Genomic DNA, 23,744 nt, shown 5'->3' on the forward strand with positions numbered 1-23,744 from the left:
AATTGTTCTTTGCCAAAGAATACTACAGGTTCTAACTGGCAGACGCATTTATGACTATGCACAGTGCTTGTATCCGTGGCATCTCCCTACAGTGATTATTCAGAAAATTACATTAAAAGTTCCTTTAATTCCAGGTGAGGTTTGCACTTTCTTACTCCTTCAGCAACCTGATGCAACCTAGTATTAAAGAAGCAACACATACAGTATTTACACCTCTCTCTTATGCATATCATAAGTTGTTACACTAAACTTCAGTGTCAGAATGCAGTTAACACTGTTTGAAGTCAAAAACCGCAATCAAAAAGGAGAGTGAAATAAGTGTAAACGAGGCACTGCACTGAAATGGGATGAAAGGAAGGTAAAGAGAAATCACACAAAAAAGCTATTACTATGCTTAATATTCAGTCTTTACATTGTCAAAACATACCATAAAAAGAACAACTAATCTAAATCCTTGTGATTAACATAGTAAAAACCTAATAATCAGGGTTGCGGTAATAGTCTTAGCTAAACCTAAAAAAGAAGCTCTCTGTAAACTGATTAAGCCTTGCCTCAACACTGTAACGAAACACTTCGGCTGTGCCTTAGCAGACGGGCACACATAAACAAACTACTGCAGGATAAATCAGGGCATGTATTTACAGCACATCGGCTGCAGCATGTGTTCTTGCTCCTACCCCAGAGTAAATACAACGTGCTTATCCCTTAATAAAAGGGGAATATGCTACTGGGCATTTACCCTGGGAGCAAGGGTATAGACACAGGTATACCACTGCACAGTAGGCGATGCATACTTAGCTCACACCCTCATTCACACCGTGGTGGTTTGTTCATATGCCTGCACCTTGATAAGAAAGATGTTGTTAAGTAATCAAAAACCTGCTTGTATTTAAAGACTGAGAAAGCCACAATAAAATAATATCGAAGGTCTACAGATAAACTGACAAGAGAGAAGAAATCAGCCAAGGCTGAAACTCTTAAAATCAGAAATATAATTGAGTCAAGTAAGAATCCTTTGGCAGTGTTATAGAAGAAACACACCAGAGCAGAGCCCAACATTTTTAATGCAATTTTTCATTTATTTTAAGCTAAAACAGAAGAGGTCCTATATTGGAAACCTATATTGGTTTACTTATATCGCAGTAGTCTCCAACGCAGGTGGTCACAAGCAGAAGCTTCACCTTGCTTGCCCTGAGATGTCCTCAGTGCAGAGAGCTAGAGCTGAGCTAACTGTCCAGACTCCTTTAGAGTCAAAGGAGAGAAAAAAGACCAGCTTCTAGGAGCAGCTCATTTGACCTCTGTTAGAGAGCTACATTCAGCTAAAACGTGTCTCCCATTTCTCTCTACCTAGTAAAAAGAGGTTCTAGACAATTAGCTTAGAAGTATATGTTTATATTGCTAAAGTCTAAAATCCAGTGAGACAAATCCCACCCTGGCTGTCTAGGAACATCTGATCTGAAGCCTACTATAGTCAGGGATACTACTCACTCGTTGCCCACATATTTAATGATTTGATGAATTAGGTCAAGCAGAAATGCTTTTGAAGTCAGCCCTCAAAAACGAGCTGCGTGTAAGAAGCAGAGGTAACCTAATGACACACAGAAAGATGACTGATGAATTGTTTAAATGGCGTTAGTTATGGACAACACATTTTAACCAAAACCTCTTCCTTTTTTAAAATTAGTTCAATTCAATTTTTAAAATATTTTGTTAAGATAGCACATAACTATCAATATCTGCTTCTGCAACTCAATACGAAAAGATGGATCACTGCACCTACACATGAATCTATTGATAAATACACATTATCATATCTACCCAAAACTTGCTGATCATTCACAAAAAGTATTCCAAGAAATATCCGAACAAGCAACCAATCTATGCTTTAGGCTTAAAAGGGAGGACTTATGACTACTAAGAATGTCAGTAATATTTCTGAAATTAAAAACATTCAAGGATGTCTCTTAAAACTACACTGTAAGCTTTTATTTTTAATCTGCTTTTAAGCGTGTCCAGTAAACAAAGAGTTAAATATCTGTTTAAATCTCATAAATTTTAAGGGCCAACGCAAACGGTTTTTGCAATTCTTTCTATTTCGACACTATGGATCAAATGCCGTAACCCTAACTAGGACAAAACTCTTCCTCTCACTTGTTGGCTCAACAGCAGCTACAGTCTTGGCCTTACCCACAGAGCATTGCAGGCCAGCGCTAAAGGGCCTTTGGCATATTATTAGAGATTTCATTTAATTTTACACATAAACAAAAATTAAAGGATGTTCTAAAAATACCATTTTCAAGCCACTTTGACAGTTTTACAGACAGGTTCAGGAATTTGCAGCCAGTGGCAAGAACCCACTTAACTGTGCTCCTCGTCCTCTTCTCCTGCTGTCACGGTGGCCATTCGAGATGCCAGTCTGTTTTTTCTCTGCTTCCTTCGAGGCCCCCGCAGAAGGGAAGGTACCCACCCTCCACACGGGTGATCCTCAAAACCAGGGAAAGGGGCAGAGCCTGTACTCACTCTCCTGTGCCCAACCAGGATATCTCCCATGGGGTCCCCAGCACCCTTCAGGATTAACTTTTATGTCAAGTGTTGGTCATTACTTTGTAAGCCTCTCTGAAACAAATTAAATTGCTAGGACAGTGACTCAACAACACTGCTTTTAAAGCTGCAGCCACTTTTACCTTCTCTGTAGCAAAGATGCTCATATTCGCAAAAGGAGCTAATGAGGTTGGGTATTGCATTTGGGGGGCCTGAGCATCCAACAGTTTAAAAAGGGCTGAATCCCTGCTTCAGGTTGGTTTCACACTGAGGACTCAACACTGCTTCCCCGGCTTCCCCCAGATCATTATTCACAACTGAAAGCACAGGAATCCTGTCTCTACCTGAACTAATGTTTTTTTTTAATTACAGTTCTTTACACAGACAAAAAAAATGACATTAGCTACTTATTTGCAATTTGGCACTGCACGGGTCAAACACAGGATGATTTTGTATGGTTAAGTAATAAAGCCACAGGGGTAGGAGTGACAAGAGAAGAGGTAGAAGTATTACTACAGCAGAAGCACCATCTGCTCTTGTGCCAAATTCTGGAAACCCGACTTGCTCCAACTCCACCGATAAAGGCAGCTTGCGATAGTCATCACTCCGACTTGCGCTGCCTATCTGCACAATCACCGTGCTAGCACCCAGAGGATCTCCAAAAATCACCCTGCCCTTCAACCCACTTGCCTTTTGTAACATAAACACATTGTGACATACCCCTTAAAAACAGACTAAAACCCCACCAAAACATTACACGCACAACCTTCCCCCGGCAAGGGATGAAAGAACAAGCCACATGTGATAGATATTTAGTTATGCCATTTACTGCCCCACTGGCAGACGCACAGACACGAAGGTGACGTGAGCAGTGTAATTCCCAGGACTTCTAGAAAGCATGATGACTGGCATCATTATAAACCAGTGACAATTTTCTTTTACTTTTATTAACACTCCTACCAGCAATACATTACATTTCCACAAGAAATATAAAGAGAAGGGACTGAGTAATCTTTTCTCCTTCATATGGGTCCTTGTGCTGTGACTATCCAAGAAGGCTTCTGGTTTTAGATCTGTCCGTCTGGAACTATATAGTAGCACTGTTTTCATTTGCAAAGTAACACATGCTATGGTGAGCCCAGAAGTCTGCGCACAAGATAAAGAAACACACTGGTAAAAATAAACGCTGTATTAAATGAAAGAAGGAGGCAGTGACAGAAAATAATTACCTCCTGTCTCACATGTGTTGCAGGAAACTTGTAATGCTCATACGTGACTTCAAATTAGCATTCCCTATCTAATTAAAAAATATCTGGGGCATATCTGGAGCACTGACAGTGTTTTGTGGTTTTCTATTTGCGTTTGTTATATAAACTGACTTTCATATGTAAAATATTTTGCACAAAAATTAACTGGTTTTAGCGTACTGTTGTAATGTGATCAAAAGACAATCAAAAAGGCAGTCTTTGTATAGTCAGCTACATATTGCCTACTATTGTACTAAAGCTGTACAGATACGTTGTTTGACCAGATTATTTTTGATTTTGCAGATTATTAGATTTCTGATGTCTAGCTGACCTACTAGATACAGAGAAAATAGGCCTCAATTTGACATATTGGTCAAGAGGCAGATTGAAAGGTTTCTTTTCCATAGCTGAAGATTGTCTGAGATCTTCATATTCACATTCACTCCCCTGTGCATAATAAATTACACTGAGGACTTTCAAACCCCAGCAGCCTCCGGAGATGGCTTGCTCACCACCCTTCACCATGCACTGCACCCACAGCGTGCACATGAGTGGTGGGAGCCCTCTCACCTTTACTTACTCGCCCCTCCAGATTTCCAGGGTTAGGTAATTATGGGATTAGAAAGGTAGAGGGAAAGTACCTGGGTTGTGAACAGGTACAAGAAATATCTGTTTTGGAAACAAGACAACAAACATCTACTGGCAAGAAACCCTCCTTTCTCTCCAAGTGACTGGTGCATTGTGCCTTGTAGTCTCTGATGGCAAAGTAGGTGAGAAAGGAGACTCCAGGTGGCTGCTCTGCATGTCTTGGGGAAGTTAAGTTACAAATGCTACAGAGATCCTCCAAACTCTGACAGAAAGTCTCAAGTTTTTGCCTTGTCCTGATAAAAAGGTAAGGCAAACACCCTGCATGCATAAAAGAGTAATCTTTTCTTTTAAGTAGTTAACAAGACAAGCGAAACAGGTAACGTGACTCTTACAGCCTGAAGGAGAAAGTCTGCGTTAAACTCTTGAACCTCTGTCATGCTCTGAAGCTCATGGGATAGCCACCAAAAAGGTCACATTCACTGAAGGATGCAAAAGCAAACAAGTGGGCACTGACTCAAAGACCTTCCTAAAAAGGGACATCAGCAATAAATAAAAGTTCCACTGAGAACTGGGGTCTTAGAGTAGAAGAAAAGGAAATGTTGGAAGCCACAAGGGAATATACCTGTGGCCAAAGGGGAAACAAACAGGGCAGCCTTCTGCGGTAGGGCTGCAGAGCAAGAACAGCTGCAACATTCTTCAGCTTCAAAACGCAGACCAAAACAAGGGGAAATCTCCCACAAACAGTAAGGTCTAGGTGCACCCCGTGTAGAGAGATTGGTCCAATTAGCCACGGGCCTACCTAGGAAATTCCTGCTGTTGCTGAAGAAATCCCTGAGCAGTGGACCAGAACTGTCTTGATCTAATTCCTCTTGGCACTGTGTTTTTTCTCAACTTCCTGTGAAGGAAGTGGACTGGAGGGAAGGCACACAACAAGAAGGCCATGCAAGGGTGGATGAACACAACCAGTGCTGAATCTAGGCCAGAGACAGCTCTGGAGTGAAAGAGCCAGTGCTTCTCGCAGGTGTCTGGGGTGACTAGAGCAATCCCTGGGGAGCCACTAATCATGAAGTAAAAGCTTTAAAAATGCCACACCAGATGTCCCACTCTTGGTCTGACAGCTTGAAATGCCTCAGATCTTTCACTGCTCAGGGCTTCAAGGAAGACACACTGTTATCACAAGAATCTGACAAAGGCTCCATCCCTCCCAAATAAAAAAAATCTTCTGACACAGTAGGAAGAATCTAGTGACACCCTGTTTACAGAAATCACTAATGTTGTTGCATGTTGACAACTGCACAATGGCAACAATGTGTGGGAAGAATACTGGGTACTCACACCCAACAGCTCAGAGCCACGGGCCTTCTTTGGGGACCCAATAGTCTAAGCCTTGAGCCTGTCCAAGTACGCAGAACAGCTCCAGAGGAATGGAGAAGTGTCCCAGACTGTGATGGTAGATGGCAGTAAAGGGTGGAAGCCACCATCAAGGGACCAGAACTGACTGCGAAACTGTGACCCAAACACCTGTCGGGAGTCTTTTGGGAACGTAAGCAGGCTGAAGCTCGACACGAAGCATGAATTTACTCGGGCACTAATAAACAACTGCTTTACTACTCCCTATGCCTGAGATGAGAGGGAACCTATGGTCCCTATATTCTGTGGTAGGAAGGGCTGCTGCTTTCTACCAGAGCAGGTTCTCTCTGAAAAGGAAGGAAAAGCTGTGTTTAGAAGACAGCAGTTTAGGTAGCAGGGGACCTGGACAGCTCTCTCTAGGGAGAAGGGAGCAATTCTTTCTGCAAGGGAGGCAAATGGAGTATGGGGTGAGCCTCCTAGAGCAAGTGTTGCACAGAAGACTGCGTGGGTGAATAGGTATTTTATTTCCCTGATAACTCTGCTTCCTTCTCTGATCCTAAGAGAATTTATAGCTGAGGAATAGACAGGAAAGAAAGCCAAAGATCTGGACACCAAAACATAAACCCTATATATTGGTATCCACAAAGCTGAAACAACTCACTTCCACAGCTCTAGAAAAACCTGACAATCTTTATAGGGGGGAACAGGGCCTGGGACAGAAGATTTCTACAGCTTCAGTGGCCAAATATAGAAGACAGTGTAATATCCTCGTTTGAGCAATACAGGCTGTGAGATGACACAAGAGACAAAGTATTACAGCATTTAGATCACCATCCACATTGACCTCTGTTAACTCAGAAGACAGAAAAGCCATGTTGCGAGTAAACTTTCAGCTTGTCCAGAGAAAGAGAGTAACTTGAAGTGGAAACTACAGATCAAAAATGAATCCTCATGAGACCTGGCATTAGAAATGCTGTACTCTAGGCTGTTCCTGCCTGGTGTAGTTCTTTTCTACTGCCTTTACAGAGTGATTCTTGGAGTTTGGTCAAAGATGGCAGACATTCCTTGGTATTTTCTATTGGGAGAAAAGTCTCAGAGCTTTGAACAGGAAAGGCTGAGTACAGCTCCCTAACTAGAGGATTAACTACGGACTGGCACTCTGAGCAGCTGCAAAATCAGAAAGTCATGTTTCTCTCTTTTTTTTTTTTTTTTTTTTTATGGCAACCAATGGAAATCTGCATATCTGGACACAGCGTTGAGGAGAGCATAGATCCCTCCCCTGGTTGCCTTATGGATGAAGTCCCATCAGGTGGAACGCTTAGATGGGTTGAATTTCTCACCGAAACAGAACAAGAACAGGCAAGGCCATCTGAAAAGGGGATTAAGACCTACCACGTGGTGCAAAGTTTGATGCCAGAAGGCTTATGTGAGGAAGCCATAAAAGTGAAAAAGGAAGAATAAAAGAGATACCATTAAATAATAATAATGGAGATTAGTGCTAACCTAAACCAAGAATAGCTGTGATGCAGTGAAAACTGCAGTGAAGGAAGGAAGTTTTGACCTAAACCAGTGCTCACATGGAACAGAGGGGCTTGATGGTTTGCTTTGCCCTTTTACACCACTTGTGCACTATATCAGCTATGTAATATTAACACACCTGATAGGTTTAAAAGTCTCTAGCTCAACTGGTAGCAAGCAGTCCCTAGAACAAATACACATAAGGATGTGACCCAAAGAATAAATTCATTTTCCAGTGGCAACTGTGATCACTGATATTGTTACCTCAGTACTACATGCAATAATTTTTGTTAATCAAAAAAAATTTTTGTTTTGTAACTCTACAAAAACTTTTCATGCTTCATTAAGCACTTGAAATTAATAATGAATTCTGTAAAACAAATCCATTACCTTCTACATCAGGGTCTCCAAATGGATTTAATTCTGCTGTGTCAGGATCATCAAAAGGATTTGTACTAGAGTTGGCCAGGTCTTGCTCCTCTTCATCCAGAAAATTAAGTTTATTGATAAGTTCTAGAAACAAGTTGGAATATTGTGTCAGTATAGATACAAACTGTGCATCTAACATATTTCAAACTTAAAAAATGCATATCAATAGCCCCTCAAAACACTGCAGCAGGGAGTGACACCAACTGTACAACTAAACTAATGCATTTAGTAGCACACCAGCATTCGCAAACAGGAGAAAAAAAAAGTGGAATGAATGAAACTTCTATTTGCTGATCAGATGTTACGTAACAGAAATGACTACCAAGAAAGCCTTCTAGACCTATCTTTCTTAAATATTGCAGAGCATCTAAAAGCTAAGTACAACAATTTATTCTCAATTGTTCATATACATGTTAAGTATCAACAGGAATTTTTAATTTTTTGATGTAACATGCATGTAAAATCAAAGAAGGGACATACTGTCAAGTTAGAAAGGTCAAGTATTATTGACTGCACAACTAATGTTTTAGGGTTGGGGTTTTTATTTTTTTGTAATTTCTTTTTCTTTCTCATTCATTATCAGATGACAATGCAGCTGCAGAGGAGATAGTCTCTTTCTCTATCATGTTGTTACCTGTTGGATGCACTACAAATTACTGAGAGCCATGCTGGGTGGAAGCACAGAGATAAAGCTGACAGCTGAATACAAGCAGGAGTCAAAAGGTAACAGGTCACAGTAAATACAGACAATCAGAAACAGAAAGAAAGGAGGAAAGCTCATAGACCTTCAGAGGAACTGGCTGATTTAGCTGAAGGCATATTTGCTTGCTTTACGCAGTCATCTTGATCTTCATCTAAGCTGCTCAGAGCATTCAACTGGTTTACAATTTCTGTAAATAGAAGCCAGTCAAGACAAACGTAAAGTAAGGACATTTAATGAAACAGAGGCGGGAAGAATGCTGTTACTAGAAAAAGAGAGAGAGGGAAAGAGAAGACACTTATTGTTAATTAAAAGATTACATTTAGAAAGAGCCCTTACTACACTATGTATAATTACACTAAAGCATCTGTGTAGAATTCTTCAGTGATAATTGGACAATAAACCCAGTTACTGTACATAAAACAAAACCTTGCTGGGTTCCTGGTGTCAGCAGCAGCAATTAGTTTTATGAAGGTAAGCATACACACCAGTTCAAAACTTGGATATACTGGATATAATTTAATTAAAAGAGTTTTCTGACTCATGAAGAAAACCTCAATTTTAAACCATTGTTAATCAAAACAAAGTAGCTCCAGAAAAACTTACTTCCCTCCCAAACCCTTAAGGCTACAGAAAACTAATACATACACACATATGTATTTTATATATACACACACATTTCAATTACTTAACATTTAGGATCAGTCTCCATTCAAATTTGACCTATAACAAGCTGAATTTGTATAATGGTTCTAAATGACACGACCACTAATGTACTATGAGCATGCATAAAGAAAACATACTGGTTCAATTTGCTACTGTAATTTTAAGGCAGTAACACCTCTGTTTGCTACAATCCTATTTCACCTTCTATCCATAGTGGAGAGTTACAAATTGCCATGAACTAATAGTTTCTAAAATATATTAATCCTAATGTTTAATTCTAATTAAGATGACGGTACCACCATAACTCTGGAAGAAAAGAAAGAAAGAAAGAAAGATGAGCTAGGTCTTAGTCACCTCTGCCCCAAGGGGAGAAATTCCTTTCTGATCCCCCTTAAAGGAGTCCTACCCACAGCAGCTGACAAACACAATTTCTGTAGCAATGGGGACTGAGCCTGGGGCCGCCCCGAAAGACCTCAGGCAGCAGTGCTGCGAGCAAGGGACAGAGCTGCCCGTCCTTGCACTGACAGACCAGGAGGAGAAACCCTCGGCAAGAGAAGGGCTCCTTCCGGCCGCATACTTGTGCCCCTCCCACCAGGCTTTTTCATCTCTTGTTTTTTTCCAAAGAAATAAATGGATGATGTCTTCTGGTGTCGCCAGTGAAGTTAAAGCTATTTAGATGCCTTTGCTGTACATTTTCGTGCCAGTCATGCTTGGATTTCCTTTAATTTCTTGTGTACACAGTAGATCGCATTTGCAATGCATTTTTAGCTAGTGGCTGTTTTGTACTTAACCTTTTCTCACATAGATTTTGTTTGGGAAAGCAAACGTTTGTCACTGAATCTCAGACAGTAATCTTAATGCTATGAACTAATTATAAGGAGCAAGATATCAGACTGAAAACTGTACCAATCTGTGCCGGTGCCCGTCGCTGCCCTGAACGTCCTAATGCTCATCCTTTTGCACAGGGCAACGCTTCCCTGGCTGACACCCCTTAACTCCCTGCCTTCGCAGACAACGTGCAGAACCTGAAGCCAAAGACCAAGTCCAGAACTTGAAAGTAGCTCAGGCTTGTAGTTAAAATCTTCTTCCCCAAATTTAAACTCTTGTGCAAATTTGCCCATCTGCACATTTCCCAGTCAAATGACGGCACCTGGTCTATTCTGAAGATGGCACAGCCATAGCAGAATTCCTCTTCACCCCTTCCCTTAAGCATTCTTGATCTTAAAGCAAAATCTACTCAGCTGTGATTAAATTTATAGCTATCTACAGAAAGTTAATTTCACTGTTCTCACTTCCTCATTTTTAGCTCCAACAAACAAGACTCGTCTTAAAAAGTAACATCAACCTCCTGCCAAAACCTCTCAGCTTACTCAGTATAAAATCATATATAAACCTGAGAGATCTGAACAATATAATACTGTCTTTTGAGAGTTTTTAAGACTCAAAATACACAATGGCAAATACCTTGCTGTACTCAAATAAAACAGAGTTGACCTTATAAAACAGTAGTACAAACAAATTACTAGTTAAAAACAGGGTGAGATGCTGACAAGATTTACAATTTATTATTGCAGCATGTGAAAAAAAAAAAACAATTACAATTCAGTCTTTATTGTCAGAAAATAACAAATTAAACTCAGAGCTTTAAAAAGAGGGATTCTTTGATGTGGTCTGAATCACCCAGTCCCATCTGCCAACCTAAACACCCATATGCACTACAATGTTTCTCATTTCAATACTAAATGGTTTATGTCATATTTTGGAGTGTGGAAATGGTAGGTTGGAGATTTATGCCCTATATTATCTTTTATATATCTCATTATCTACAAACGTATATTAGCGTGTTCTACAAGTATGTTGTATAAATCACTGTTGTTTTTTTTTTTTCCTTCTTCTCTTTCTCTTTTTTAAGCAGCTTGGTACTGCTGAAAAAAAACAAAAGAATAAGGGTATCAGAAGTTTGCACGAGGGATATGGTTCTTCAAATGGCAAAAAATGAGTTAAATATGCTGCTTGCCAGCAGCCTGCTCACGAAATACACTGGAATCCAGGCTCCCGTGATCGGCAGCACATGGGATCGGCAGCACATGGGCGCATGGCTGAGTCCATGTGACGCCCCCGTGGAGTCACTCTGCTCCCGTGCACAGGGCAGGAGGCACGCTACTAACTACAGCATGAGCCTCTGGGTACCAATTAAAACATTAAGGGAAACACAGTGTGTATTACTATCTTGTTTGTGAATTACGAGCCAAATTTCTTCAGGGATGTTGGAATGTCTCGTCTTCAACTGAAGACTAAGGACAGCACAATTCTGGGAGGTTTAAACCCATCTTTTTTAATGATATAGAAGCCAAAAATTTGAAACATTGTAGATTATGACTACAAACATATTATTGTCATGTTCACACAGAACAGAATAGTTAGATGGAGATACAGCTTTTGTATTTGAAAAATGTAAACAACAAATATTGCGGAGGAAGGGGAAAGAGTCAGAGATGGAGGCAGAAAGATTTTTTTTAAACGAAATGGTGTTTTGAATAGAAAACCTCTTTCAGTCTCATCTTAAGGTCAGCTTTATGGCAACAGCTCCCGTGTTGACCGCTCCAATACCCACAGTGCTTCTGAAGTAGGTGAGTATTGCTTCACTGATTTTATATAGCTGAAGAAACAGAGGCACAGATCCTTACCCCCGGTTATGCAACACATCAGGGAAGAGCATGGAGGAGAAAAGCAGGGTTTCCTAACTCACCTGCACCACCTAGAGCCCTCTTCAGCAGGTCTCTCCTGTTCTCCCACTGGTGGATATATTTATTCATCTATCAAACTATAACACTTTGGGCCCAATTTAAAAAAAATTTATTAATTTTTGCACACTGCAAAAGGAACAGTGTCTGCGATAAATGTTTGCAGCACCTTCTGTAGCCCCTGCTTCAGACGGGCAATGGTTCAGTCGTCAGGTCACCCAACAGAGGCAGTTCCCGGGACAAGACCTTCAGTCCAAAGTAAGATGATAATCCTTACTGCTTTACCACTTGTACTTTACTTTTTCAAAGCTTGCTTGCAAACATTAACTGAGTAATCCTCCCATCATTCCTGTGAAGTAGTTATAGGCAGTCTCCCCATTTTACAGCTGGGAAAGCAGGCCGCAGAGGGAAGTGGCTTGCCCCAGGGCACTCTGAGTCAGTGAAAGCATTCCAGCCTGCCCGTCTGCCACCACCCTCCCTCGCAAGGTAGCAGATGAGAAAATGTTGGGAGCAGCAAGCTTTCAAAAGGCATTATGTAACTTCCTCAATTAACTTCATGGGATCCTGTGAGCACAATTACGTTTTAAAGAAATTAAAAAAATAATACTTCACCACATCAGTTTTGTTCCCTTTCCCCCATTTATATTTCTTATTTTTTTTCTGCCTTTTTTCTGCCCCCCTCTCCTTGGTTCTTCAGCTTTTTTCCTTGCATTTCATTAGTTTTTACCATTCATTATACTTATTATAGGAGTCACTCCAACTGCCAATGAAATCAAGAGACGTCTTTACATTTGCTTGAACAGATGTTGAAACAGATCCTTTATGTTTTACTTATTCATGTTTACTTACTGCCCTTGTTTTATGCTCTCTCATTTGCTTGGGAAACTACACGCGCTCATTCTCAATCATCATCCCTCCCATGCTGCTTGTTGTCTAACTCGAGAAGAGTTAGCTAGGCCAATGAAGCAACTCAGTTGTTGCAGCCAACACAAGAAGAAAAAAAAAATCTCTGAGGCTGGCCTTTCCCCCACAGGTTCCCTTAATAATACAACTACCAAAAAAAAACCCAAACCCATCTCGTCTCATTAGAAAACAGTATCAGAACAGGCTGAACAATGAGTAGATACTGTAGTTCCAATGAATTACTGCTGTCTTTCAAGTGATTATTGCAATGTTTGGTTAGAACAGACCCTTTTGGCTTTATAACAGTTGGAATGCCTGTAAAAGCAAGCTAGGACCTCATGCTGCACTCAGTGCGACACATGTAGCATGTGTGCGTATGAGGAGAAAGAGCCTCTGAGCCCACGTCAGACAGCTCACCATTCCCCATCCACCTCCAGGGATGTCCACTGCTTAGACAAAGGATAGTGGACAGAAAAGATGAATCTACAACAGCTTTCTGCTTGGTCAAGAATCTTACGTTGGCTCGTTTAGCTGCTGAACACGGGAAAAGCAATAAAATTGAGGAGCAAGATCTGCTGGTTTTCCTCTATTGTCCTACTGCGTATGGGTTTTCTGTAGCAGTCCTCAAAGCAGTATCTAGGCATATCTCAATAAAATACATCTGCACAATAGTTTATGAAGACTTTACATAGCCTCTCCTTTACGCGCCCTTCTCTGCTCTGTGACTATAGGACGCCCTAGGTAAATATGTTAGTTTTTGACTGCTGTTTTGAACATGCACCTAAATTCTTCTGGTTTTTCCAGGAGAACAGAGAAAGACCTTGCAGAGTGATCTCCAGGTGACCAGTCTGGTATTTCTCCACTTCTTCACCATGAATACGTTACTTCCGTCTCTCAAATATTTCATTCTGGACTTTCCAATCTGCACTATCCCAGAGACATACAACATAAGTAGAGATTTGGTCAGGGTATAAAACATTTGATTGAAAATGGAAAGCATGGAGGAAACAAGTATATTTGCATCCCTTCACAGCACTAAATACAACTAATAACTGCTTCAGGCTGAACCTTTCAGTGGCAATGAAAGCTAAAAAAGAAGCGATGCAAGCGATGTTTCAAATAACCGAACCAATGTTCCTCAGGATCTTCACAGATTTGACAGTTTATTTCTTTGCTTCAGATGCTTTTCCCCACCTTATTTAGACAGCCATTTTTAAAGATCACTGGCAGGCATGAAGGATGGCACCAAAAGATTGTCCTTTCTAATTCTTCTCTTATACTAAGAACTCCTACAGAACTTATCTCAAACAGTAGTACATAATGATCTCTGCCAACAACTTAACATCATCACATCTTGATCTGACTTACAGCAATTAGTTCAGTTATCCTGAACACACTAAGTTTTTCTTGTCAGCAAACAATTCAAATGTGGTTATACCATCTCACTCGAAACACCCTGACTATCAAATTCAGTTAAAGTCCTCTAACAGTCTCATGATTTTACTTCAACGAGACAGTCCCCAACCAAAAGGAAGAAGGATGCTGCCTGAAATTACCATGTCATTGAGTAAAACCTCCACATCCACTGATGGCACCACTGATTTCTCAGTTATTCTCCCAAACACTCTTTAATCTTTCACTTAGCTCATCTCTTTCTTTCTTGCTCATTGACCCTCTGTCTTTTTACTCCTCTGTTCACACTGGATTTTTGCTTCCCTAGAATGCTACCTACCTAACATACTCCCTCCTGAAAACAGGACCCCCAAAAAAATCAATCCTCTTTACTTCAGGAAAATTCAAGTTTGCTAAGTTAGGGGTCCCTCTTCCATCAAGTTATCATTTTTTTTAAATTTATTTATTTCATAGTACAAATATAGTGTAAGGATAAAATCCATTGAATATAGCTGGTAATTAGCAAAGGTAACTATTATCTCCCAAATGGCAAAACCAACCTGTAATCTTTGCAGCCTTTTCCTCTTGATTCACTCTGTTTTCTTCATCTTCTTCATTGTCCTCCTCAAAATCATCTAGATTTCCAATATCAGCTTGTTTCATACTCATCAAACTAGCCAGGCTTTGCATATCTTCATCCCTAAATAACAAATTTCAAACCAGGCATTACAAATCCATCTGTTAATACCATGTTTGATACTACTGCATTCTTAAAGATCTTTTAAATATTTTTATGCTTTCTTTTCTTCATAGAGGTCTCTCATCTTGGATCTCATCTTGAAAGTGGTGAAAGAAGAAAATAAAAACACTCATGTATATTAATTTCTGAATGGAATGCTTTCTATTAACAAAAATCTAAAAGGTAAAAACAGTGCTGCCTTGCATTAAAACATTGCATTTCAATGGACTATTTCAATTCTTCTGTGACTGTATCTTTCACATATAGGTATCTTTTATATGACTTTTATCTTTCATATCTAACATAAGCTTGCTGAAAACATGGCTACAGGTTAATATTCAGAGAAATGAAGGTTATATGTTAGTTCCATAAAAAACAACATTTCTGAAGTACATGATGTCATTCTCAAAGCAAGAGTGGTGTTACCTCCTCTATTTTAAAACCGTTTCAATAGTTTTATTGCGATTAACCAAATATTTGTTACCCTCTTGCAACAATACCGACTGGAGACTGACTGGTTGGGGAGCAGCTCTGCTGAAAAGGACCTGGGGGCTTGGTAGAGAGCAAGCTGAACATGAACTGGCAGTGTGCCCTGGCAGCCAACAGAGGCCAACAGCACAGCCAGTAGATTATGGGAAGTCATTACCCCCTTTCACTTGGTGCTCGTTGGACTGTATCTAGGGTACTTTGTCCAGTGGTGGGTTCCCCAATACATTAAAGACATTGATAAACTGGAGCAAGTTCAGCAGAGGGCCACCAAGATGGTCAGGACTGGAGCACTGGACGTACAAAGAGAGGCTGAAGGAGATGCACTTGCTGTGTCTGGAGAAGAGAAAGCCTCACGGCAGCCTGCCAGCCCCTACGAGGAGGTTATTGAGAAGTCAGTGGTGGGAGGATGAGAGACAGCGGACATACACATCAGAACCTTTTGGTTTTGATTTAAGGAAAGGTTTTTCACCGTGAGGACAGTCACCAACAAGCAGTGGGAGGGGTTGCTCAGATTGGTCCTGAGATCTCCATTCTTGGGGGTTTTGCAAGACCCAGCTCGGTCTTGCAAAGTCCTGAGTAACCTGGTCTGATCTTGTAGCTGACTCCACTTTGAACAGGAGTTTGGACTGGATGCCTCGGGAGCTCCCCTCCAACCTGAATTATTCTATGATTCTGTGATTTTACAGAAGCATAGAAATAGTTTATTTCATATAACAACTCATCTACAACTAGAAACTAAACACATTGTGGCATAAAATATTCAATCTACTTTGAAGCTGATCACAATAAAACTGGATGTGTAGATTTTGTGCCTAATAATGCCAAGAGAGCTAGACAAATTATTTTAAAGATATTATTTATAAGAATAAAAATGCCATACAAACCATACCTCAAATCTGCACAGAAACACAGAAACACTTAAAACATGGGAATTAATCTCAGTGATTTAACATACTGTTAAAACCAGAAATTCTTTGCAGCAATCGTTTCCCACTCTGAGTTCAAAATAATCAGCACCACAGAACCTACAGTTGTTTGAGAGGAGCAAGTGATTTATAATATACTTAAGAACTATTAATAATAAATATAGAATAAGTAACTATTGGGAAGTCGCAAAGACCTCTCCTTTCATGCTATATCCTCAAGGGTTCATCATCCTGTTTTGAAAATCAATAGATTAAATCAACTCTTTAACCACAGGAAAAAATGTAGCATTAGGAGAGTCAAATGCAACATGTTATAACTGCATAGCTAGGACAGCTCACTAATGCTCTGGAGACAAAGAGCTGGCAGTAATGAATACCGAGATTTTTGCATGTAACTTCTTCATGTAAAGTTTAGAAATAAAAAGATCTCAGAAGTACTGTTTCTTTTTACTGTCCTCTGTGTAACATAATCTTTCTCCGGTTTAGACATTCACAAAGAAATAAGATGATTTTTGGTACTGCAAGGCAATAGACTGCAATAAAGACATAAAATAACATTGAGTCTCACTTTATAGAGCTACAGTGGTTTGGAAGAGATATAAATCAGCCTTGACCTAGCTAATGTTTTCCTCACACTGCATTTTGTTCACATATTTGACACCTGAATTCTCACTTTTGTTTTGACCAGTAGGACACACTCAACCTCCCCAAAGTTATATATATAACAAAATAGTGCTTTCACAAACACCAACTTTTGTTTCAATTCCTGGTTCAGGGCAGTATTAAAGGCCTACTTTTAACTGAGAGTATATCTTTGAATCAGATCGATTTCCTCCAGAAGAAAGTATATGCTGTCCTACAAGGACGAACTTTTACAAATTACAGCCTCAGAAAGCATCGCCTAATAGTGCAGCTATTTACTGTTCATAGTTCACGGATGTTGGTGGTTCCCCAAAAGTTAACAGGTTTTTGGATACTGACTTTTTCTTCTCATTTCCAGCTGCTACACCATGTTAAACCATACCTAAAAATGCAATACTTAAAAATATCATTCTTATATAGTAGCTCAAAATGTAGCTCCCAGTGGGTTAATCTGAGAAGGGAAACAGCAGGTGTTTTTAATGCATTTGTAGATATCAAAACAGGCAGTCAAAAAAAAGTCTTTGTGTCAAAATGAGTGCCATAACATGACAAAGTCTGGAACGCTGTTCGCGTAACAGTTCTGGGGCACTAAAGCGCCTTCTGTAACGAGGGCAGTGTCTGCAAGTGCACTCGAACAACAAGAACTACAAGTAGACTGTTAGCATGCAGGGGGGAAAAGAAATAAAAGAAAAAGGCAAAAGAACCACTAGAGCAATAGTTTCTCCATCTCCCTCTTCTTCTTCTTCCATCCTTACATTCCCATACTCAATATGTAGAGACAGACAGGAAGAAAAAGAAAGGATGGGCCAACATCTGACATCCTGAATCCAACAGAAATTGTGAGAGGTTACAGGATCTGGAAAAATCATTTGTATCCTCTGCACTCCAGAGGCAGTTGAAGGGAGGGACAGAACCAGGTGAGTGAGCAGGGGGAGCGGCAATCGGAGCACAAGTGAACCCTCTGCACAGGACGTTCTTGTGATCAGCCAACACTCTTACCTCTGACTCCACCCCCTCTCCCTCTGCAACTGCCTTCGGCTCTTTGTGGAAGAGAAAAAGGCATGCTCGTTCCTACATTTCTCTTGCACTCTGCTAAGGGTATTGTTTGATGAACGTACACACACACACACACACACACACACACACAAAATTACACTTCTGTTGCTTTCAGACCTGTAGATTTTTTTAATCTGCTCTTATTTAAGACGTCCGTAATGACAGAGGACAACTATTTGTCTCTGAAAAACACAAGACTATAATCGGAGAGAGACACGACTTCTGCTCAGACTAAGAAACTAAGTATGGCAGGAATGATAGGTATGCTGAAGGATACTCTCAGATTCCACCATTCTACACCCAAAGAGCTCTTTACCCAAAGAATTCTTTGAAAAGCAACACAAAGCAGGCTATCTGGTTAGAAAAAAAAACAAAAACCACTTACGTGGCTTTTCCTTCCCTCAGGAAAATACAAGATAAAGAGAACTGTAGCGTGGCAGATACCACTTTTTTGGACAAAGGCTTGAATTTTAACTTGACATCTGTCTGTGTAGGCATGGGGCTCGCATATTGCTTCATGTTGATGCTGCTGGTGGCAAGCGCTTTTCTGCGTCCAGAAGGAGATTCCTGAAAGTAGATGAAAAACAAAACTAATGTAAAAGGTGCAGAGGGCTGTTACAATAAAACCCATATGTTCATAAAACAAACAAAACCCCCACATTTATTAAATCTGCATCGTTCTTCTTCCAACTGTGCAGCCCAAATGGATTGCTATGATCCTCTCTAGAGACAGAAAGCCAGCTCTAAAACTAGACCCACCACTAACGACGGCCCTTTGAAGACCGTCGTGGTCCAATGGAGAAAGAGGTTTTTAACTGTGATCAGTGGTCTTTCATATCAGACCCTTAGTCATTAAGGCTTGTATCATCTCATAGTAGCATCCACTGCAGGTATCCATTTAAGCAAATGGGAATATATCTCAGTTACTCCCTTAGAGAACTGGACCAGGTCTTTATCCAACACACATATGATACGAGTTTGAATAATACATACATTTCTATACAAAATGCTATCAGGACATCAAGTTACTATTTTGAGCCACTATCAGTGTTCAGTACTCAACTATAACGCTTGAATATTTTTCAAAGCAAGGTTACTTCTCACTAGGGTTGTACATGTACTATCATGAGTCACAGGTTTCTGAAAATTAAGGTTGACAATGCTTCCAAAAATACTGATAAAAACAGTGCAGGAACAGAAAAATTAAAAGCAAGATAAGAGAAAGATAAAAGCCTAAATTGTATTTCAAGATAAAGGTGTTGCTCACAGTTTAGTAATTCAGACATAAATTAATCTAAAATGCGTCTAAGAATCTACTCGGTTGTGTCTAATATCAGCATAAGTAGCAAAGGAATAATTGTATGTAATAAAGCTCTAGTAACAAAAATAAAACAAGAAAGCCCTGCTGTTAACTCTTTTTAAAGATGTTCTCACAATAAGACTACATTTTATTGCAGTTGACAATTTGTGTTGAATAAGGAATACTAATTCAATCAAAACATTCAAGCATCCTTTTTCAAAGTACTTGACATTTCCGCCCAGTAGAATAAGTCAGAATGTAATATGTCATCCCCAAAGAATACCTTGTTTAAAAAACTAGCCTTATCTGTCAGATTATGCACCGCAATATTATACAGAACTATTAGTGCATGTAGATACCTTATGAATGAATTTCGAAAATGCATCAAACACTTGAGAAGGATTTAGGCCCTCTCAGAAGAAAGACTTAAGAATATGCAAATACTCTTAGCAGAATCAAGTTGAACAGATGTGACTATCGCAAACAATACAAGTGCTCTTCCCCTGGCCACGACTGTCAATCAAGGAGTAAGATTAAGGTCCAAGGTTCTGACAATGTGCAAAATGGGAAGTACGATGGGGGAGTTTCAATTATTACACAGATATGAACAACAATAATCTGTTATTGGCCTGTATCTTCAGAATAGTTAAATATTACAAGCCATTACGCAGAACGGCAGATTTACTGCAGCCCCTGTTTTGAAAGCAGTGTGAGAGACGGCCCTTCTTTTCTGCACATTCTCTAGGTAAATCCAGGTAAGCAGTTTGTAACTTTAGAGCAACTTGTTTCCTAATGGGAAATTTTCAGTTTTCACACTACGGTATGAAAACAGTGGTCAAGATGAATACAAAGGAAGTTGGTTAAACCTCATCAAGTTCTTTGCTGAGTCTCTTTAGAGAAAACTGGCACATACTGGGTGGTGTGCAAATATTGTCCTAAGTACAACTGCCACGGTAAAAACTACCTGTCAGTCCTGGTGCATGTGCATGTCAACCAGAAAAGGAGCAAACAGAAATTACAAAATAACTTGAATTATGTCCTCACTTAGAGTCAGACCAAAGGAAAATATTCTGCTCGTGGGCTGTAGCAACCAGGAAACAGTTGTCGTACTTTGGACTAGATTCTGCTTTGAATCAGTTAGGATAAGCTCGTGCTTGCAGACAAAAACCAAGGGTTTTAAAATGCTTTAATGGGTTTAAAATATATAGTATGGTGTCACAGTTTTTCTTACTGAGATAACAGTTCGGAACATAATGTAAATATGCAGGAGAACTCTTCATTAGTTCATTATTTCCAAATTATGCAATATGTTTCCTTAAAAAAAATTGCTTTGCTTTGTTCCTTTTATAATGGCGCATGTGTCTTGTCACATCCTCACTCCCCTTCATCAGCTAAAGCACAAAACCAAAGCTAAGGTGTATCTACAGCCTGGGAGAAATGACTCCCAGGTGGACCAAGGCATGAAACGTGGCCACTTGCTAGGAGCCTCCTGGAGAAATGGCTCGCCAGCCAGGTGACGTCACCCTTCAGGTGGATGCTTCTCAGGGCGACTACGACCAGCAGCTCCCAGCAGTTGTGAACGCCCCAGCTTAATGAAGGACTAGATTATTTGCACGCCTAGCTACCCAGCGGGAGTGCCCTGGCAGGGGGCATATGGACACAAATAAGCCTTGGTGAGCCAAAAAAAGGGGGTGGGGGTACGCTGCGGGGAGACCAACTTTCTCTTCTTATAAACACACTTATCGAATAACATGCCTGAAATACAAGTTGTCTTTATCAAGGGGATATTACTGAAAAAGTCAAAGCAAACAAGCTGAACCAACCCAGCGATCAGTTCACTGGTGAGTCTGAACTGAAGGCAAGGGCAGAGCATTCCCCTCGCAGCCTTCAAAAAGCTGGAAATCAACTTGGGAGAATTTGAGAATGACTCGGAATTACGTTTTGGGGTTATTTGTTGGGTAAATCGTCTTCTCGCCATCTGCAGCTGCAGGTGATCTGGATCAGATGTGGCCAATAAGAGCCATGAAGGAGGAAGATGCAAGGTGCCCCAGCGAGGACGACCATCAGCGATCCTTCAGGACAACTGCTTGTGCTGGCTGGTGCGGGGAGCAGAGACGTGTGCGCAGGTGGTCCCGCGCCGGGGAAACGGGCAGCAGCCAGCCACGGGCAAGGGGATTCTCCCAGTCCTAAAGCTCTTGAGCTGCTGTGAAGGATGAGACATACCTGGCAATCGGGTTCACTCTTCCCAAGAAAGCAAGTCATTTTCTAATCCTCTTGGGTGCCAAAGACAGAAGATTTTTCAGAGTCCAGTTGTAAGACTCCACATTTGTAAATTTATCTCATTAAAAAAAAAACAAAAAAACAAAAAACAGACGGCCTCTGATCTTTCAAGTTTTGTTTTTCTTAACATATGAGCTTAAGTAAGTATGTCCTTCTGCTCTCCCAGAAAAATAAAAAGTGTGTTAGAACTTCTGATCAAAAGAAATAAGAGACCTTTACATCCCTTTGGCAATCTGATTTCCCCTTTAAAGCTATATAAGCTTGACCTTATAGCTTCTTAGCTATACAAGTACAGGGAGAAAACTTCCTTTCTGCTGCTGAAAAGGATATTCTCAAGGCACTTAGATCCCTGGCTGATTTCACTATGGATTACACTTCCTACTCTGACCTACAACCAACTTCTAAAAAATTGTCTTTAAATGTCACAACGCATTAATAAGCATTTCTCACAAAGTGTGTAACACTTTTCAAAAAAAATACATCCTATAACACAACATGAGATACCCCACAACCACAGAGAAATTTTTTGCAGAAGAATAAATAATTCTTAAATCAGCAGAGAAAAACCTAATCCAAGAGAAACGCCTACGAGCAGGATACTCGGCAACACCTTCAGCAGCAGCCTGGGATGAGTTATTTCAAACAGAAGCACAGTTTGGTAAGATATAAAATCCGTAACATCCACGTAATAGTAAAAATCCGATCTGGTGTTACTTTGGTCTCCTATGAGCACACGGGGCGTTAGAGCAAATAAAGCAGGAATTGTGACACAAATATTTAAATTGCTCAGCTTTTCTCATTTTAACTATGGAACGATTCTCAAAGTTTAAAACATGCAAGACTCGACCAACCCTCCAGGTATTTCCCACACATGTGACGGCCGGAGTTGGCACATCAGCCTTTGTGAAAGGGTGTGGGGAAACGTCAACTCTGAAATCACACCAGAAGAACCATCCCTGGGAGGGGTGACCAAATTCATGCCACCAATTATCCCCATGAAATTCATCTTGTTAAAAATAGAATAATTTGGAAACTCCTTCCTCACTCTTTAAGACAGACAATGCGTTAAGCCAACAAAAGCAGCTGCGATACCTGAGTATCAAGGAGAGATAGAAGATAACCTAGAATCATTTGGGCTTTAACATTACTGTAGGTTATCCTCCGGCTCAAACATACTAATGTGTCTGGGAATGCGCACTGGCTGGTTACTGCAAAAGTTACCACATTGCAAGTCTCCCTCGTCCACGGTAAGAGACCTGCGTAGCTTAAAGGAGCCACGCAGGCAGCTCCCTCGCTACAAGGAAAGCGAGGAAAGGCCACCAAACACCAGTCTTTTCCACCTAGAAGCTGCTGCGCGTTTTTGATGCTAGCAATCGTCCCTCTCGTTCTCTCCTAAAGCAGACGTTTCATGGCAAAGAAAATAAAATATTCGGACAAAGCAACTAAAACTAGATAATTGGTACCGCATTTGTAAAGCGAACAACATATTTTTACTGGGGAGACGATCACAGGTGACAATCCCATTGCACTATTAAGCAGTACCCAACTCCTTCCCAATCCAGCAAGTCAATCGATGGACACTTCCACGCGAAAGGTCTGACCTTGGACCTTTAGTTTAAAGGAAACCCAAGTAACGGAATGATGGAAATTTAATGCAGCCTTCTTTCCCCAAAAACATATTTTTAATCATCTGGTGTCCTGTAATTAGCAACTTCCTGATATCAAGTCTTCTACAAGATTAATACCAGAACAAGCAAACGAGTAAGAAACAGATTTGTATTTTCTGTTGAACTGACCTCACTTCTAGAGGTACGCAGAATCAAAACATTTGCCAGTTTTTCCCCACAGGACCTATTCTTATATTCTGTGGAAACCAGCAGAACATATTTTACCTCTTAACACCTGAACTCATCTTTCATACACACACCTTCAGCCCCTGCACTGCACTCCTCAGTCCCCGAAATACAACTGTCCTGCTCTCTGTATACACAGAGTGTGAAAACAATAAAATGCTTTCATTCAGCAGAAACTAGATCAAAAAGTATTGCATTTCTTTCTTACTTAGTAGTAAACAGTAATTCTCTTGCCGGCAGGAATATCTTAGTGATGCATAAGCACTGTACAAACATTATGCAGGAAAGAGCTAAACACGGAGGATAACAAGTTTCCTAACTGGATGGTGCTATTTTGTCAGAAGAAACAATGAGTTTTGACCATCTTCATCCCCAAAAATG

At 40.4% G+C, this 23,744-nt stretch overlaps 1 protein-coding gene across 8 annotated transcripts in view; it reads right to left on the reverse strand.

The window, feature by feature from the left end:
• Positions 1-23,744, reverse strand: part of EHBP1 (EH domain binding protein 1) — a 222,703-nt gene that overhangs the window by 120,565 nt on the left and 78,394 nt on the right. For all 8 annotated transcript variants that reach the window (XM_026080724.1, XM_026080728.1, XM_026080727.1 and 5 more), the window contains 3 exons: positions 18,316-18,497; positions 14,639-14,778; positions 7,635-7,757 (listed from right to left, as the gene is read on the reverse strand). In XM_026080724.1, coding sequence (XP_025936509.1) covers positions 7,635-7,757; positions 14,639-14,778; positions 18,316-18,497 — 445 coding nt within the window. The remainder of the gene's footprint in view (positions 1-7,634; positions 7,758-14,638; positions 14,779-18,315; positions 18,498-23,744) is intronic.

This window comes from Apteryx rowi, unplaced genomic scaffold (genome assembly GCF_003343035.1).
Source record: "Apteryx rowi isolate R43461 unplaced genomic scaffold, aptRow1 scaffold_53, whole genome shotgun sequence".
Classification (NCBI taxonomy): Eukaryota; Metazoa; Chordata; class Aves; order Apterygiformes; family Apterygidae; genus Apteryx; species Apteryx rowi.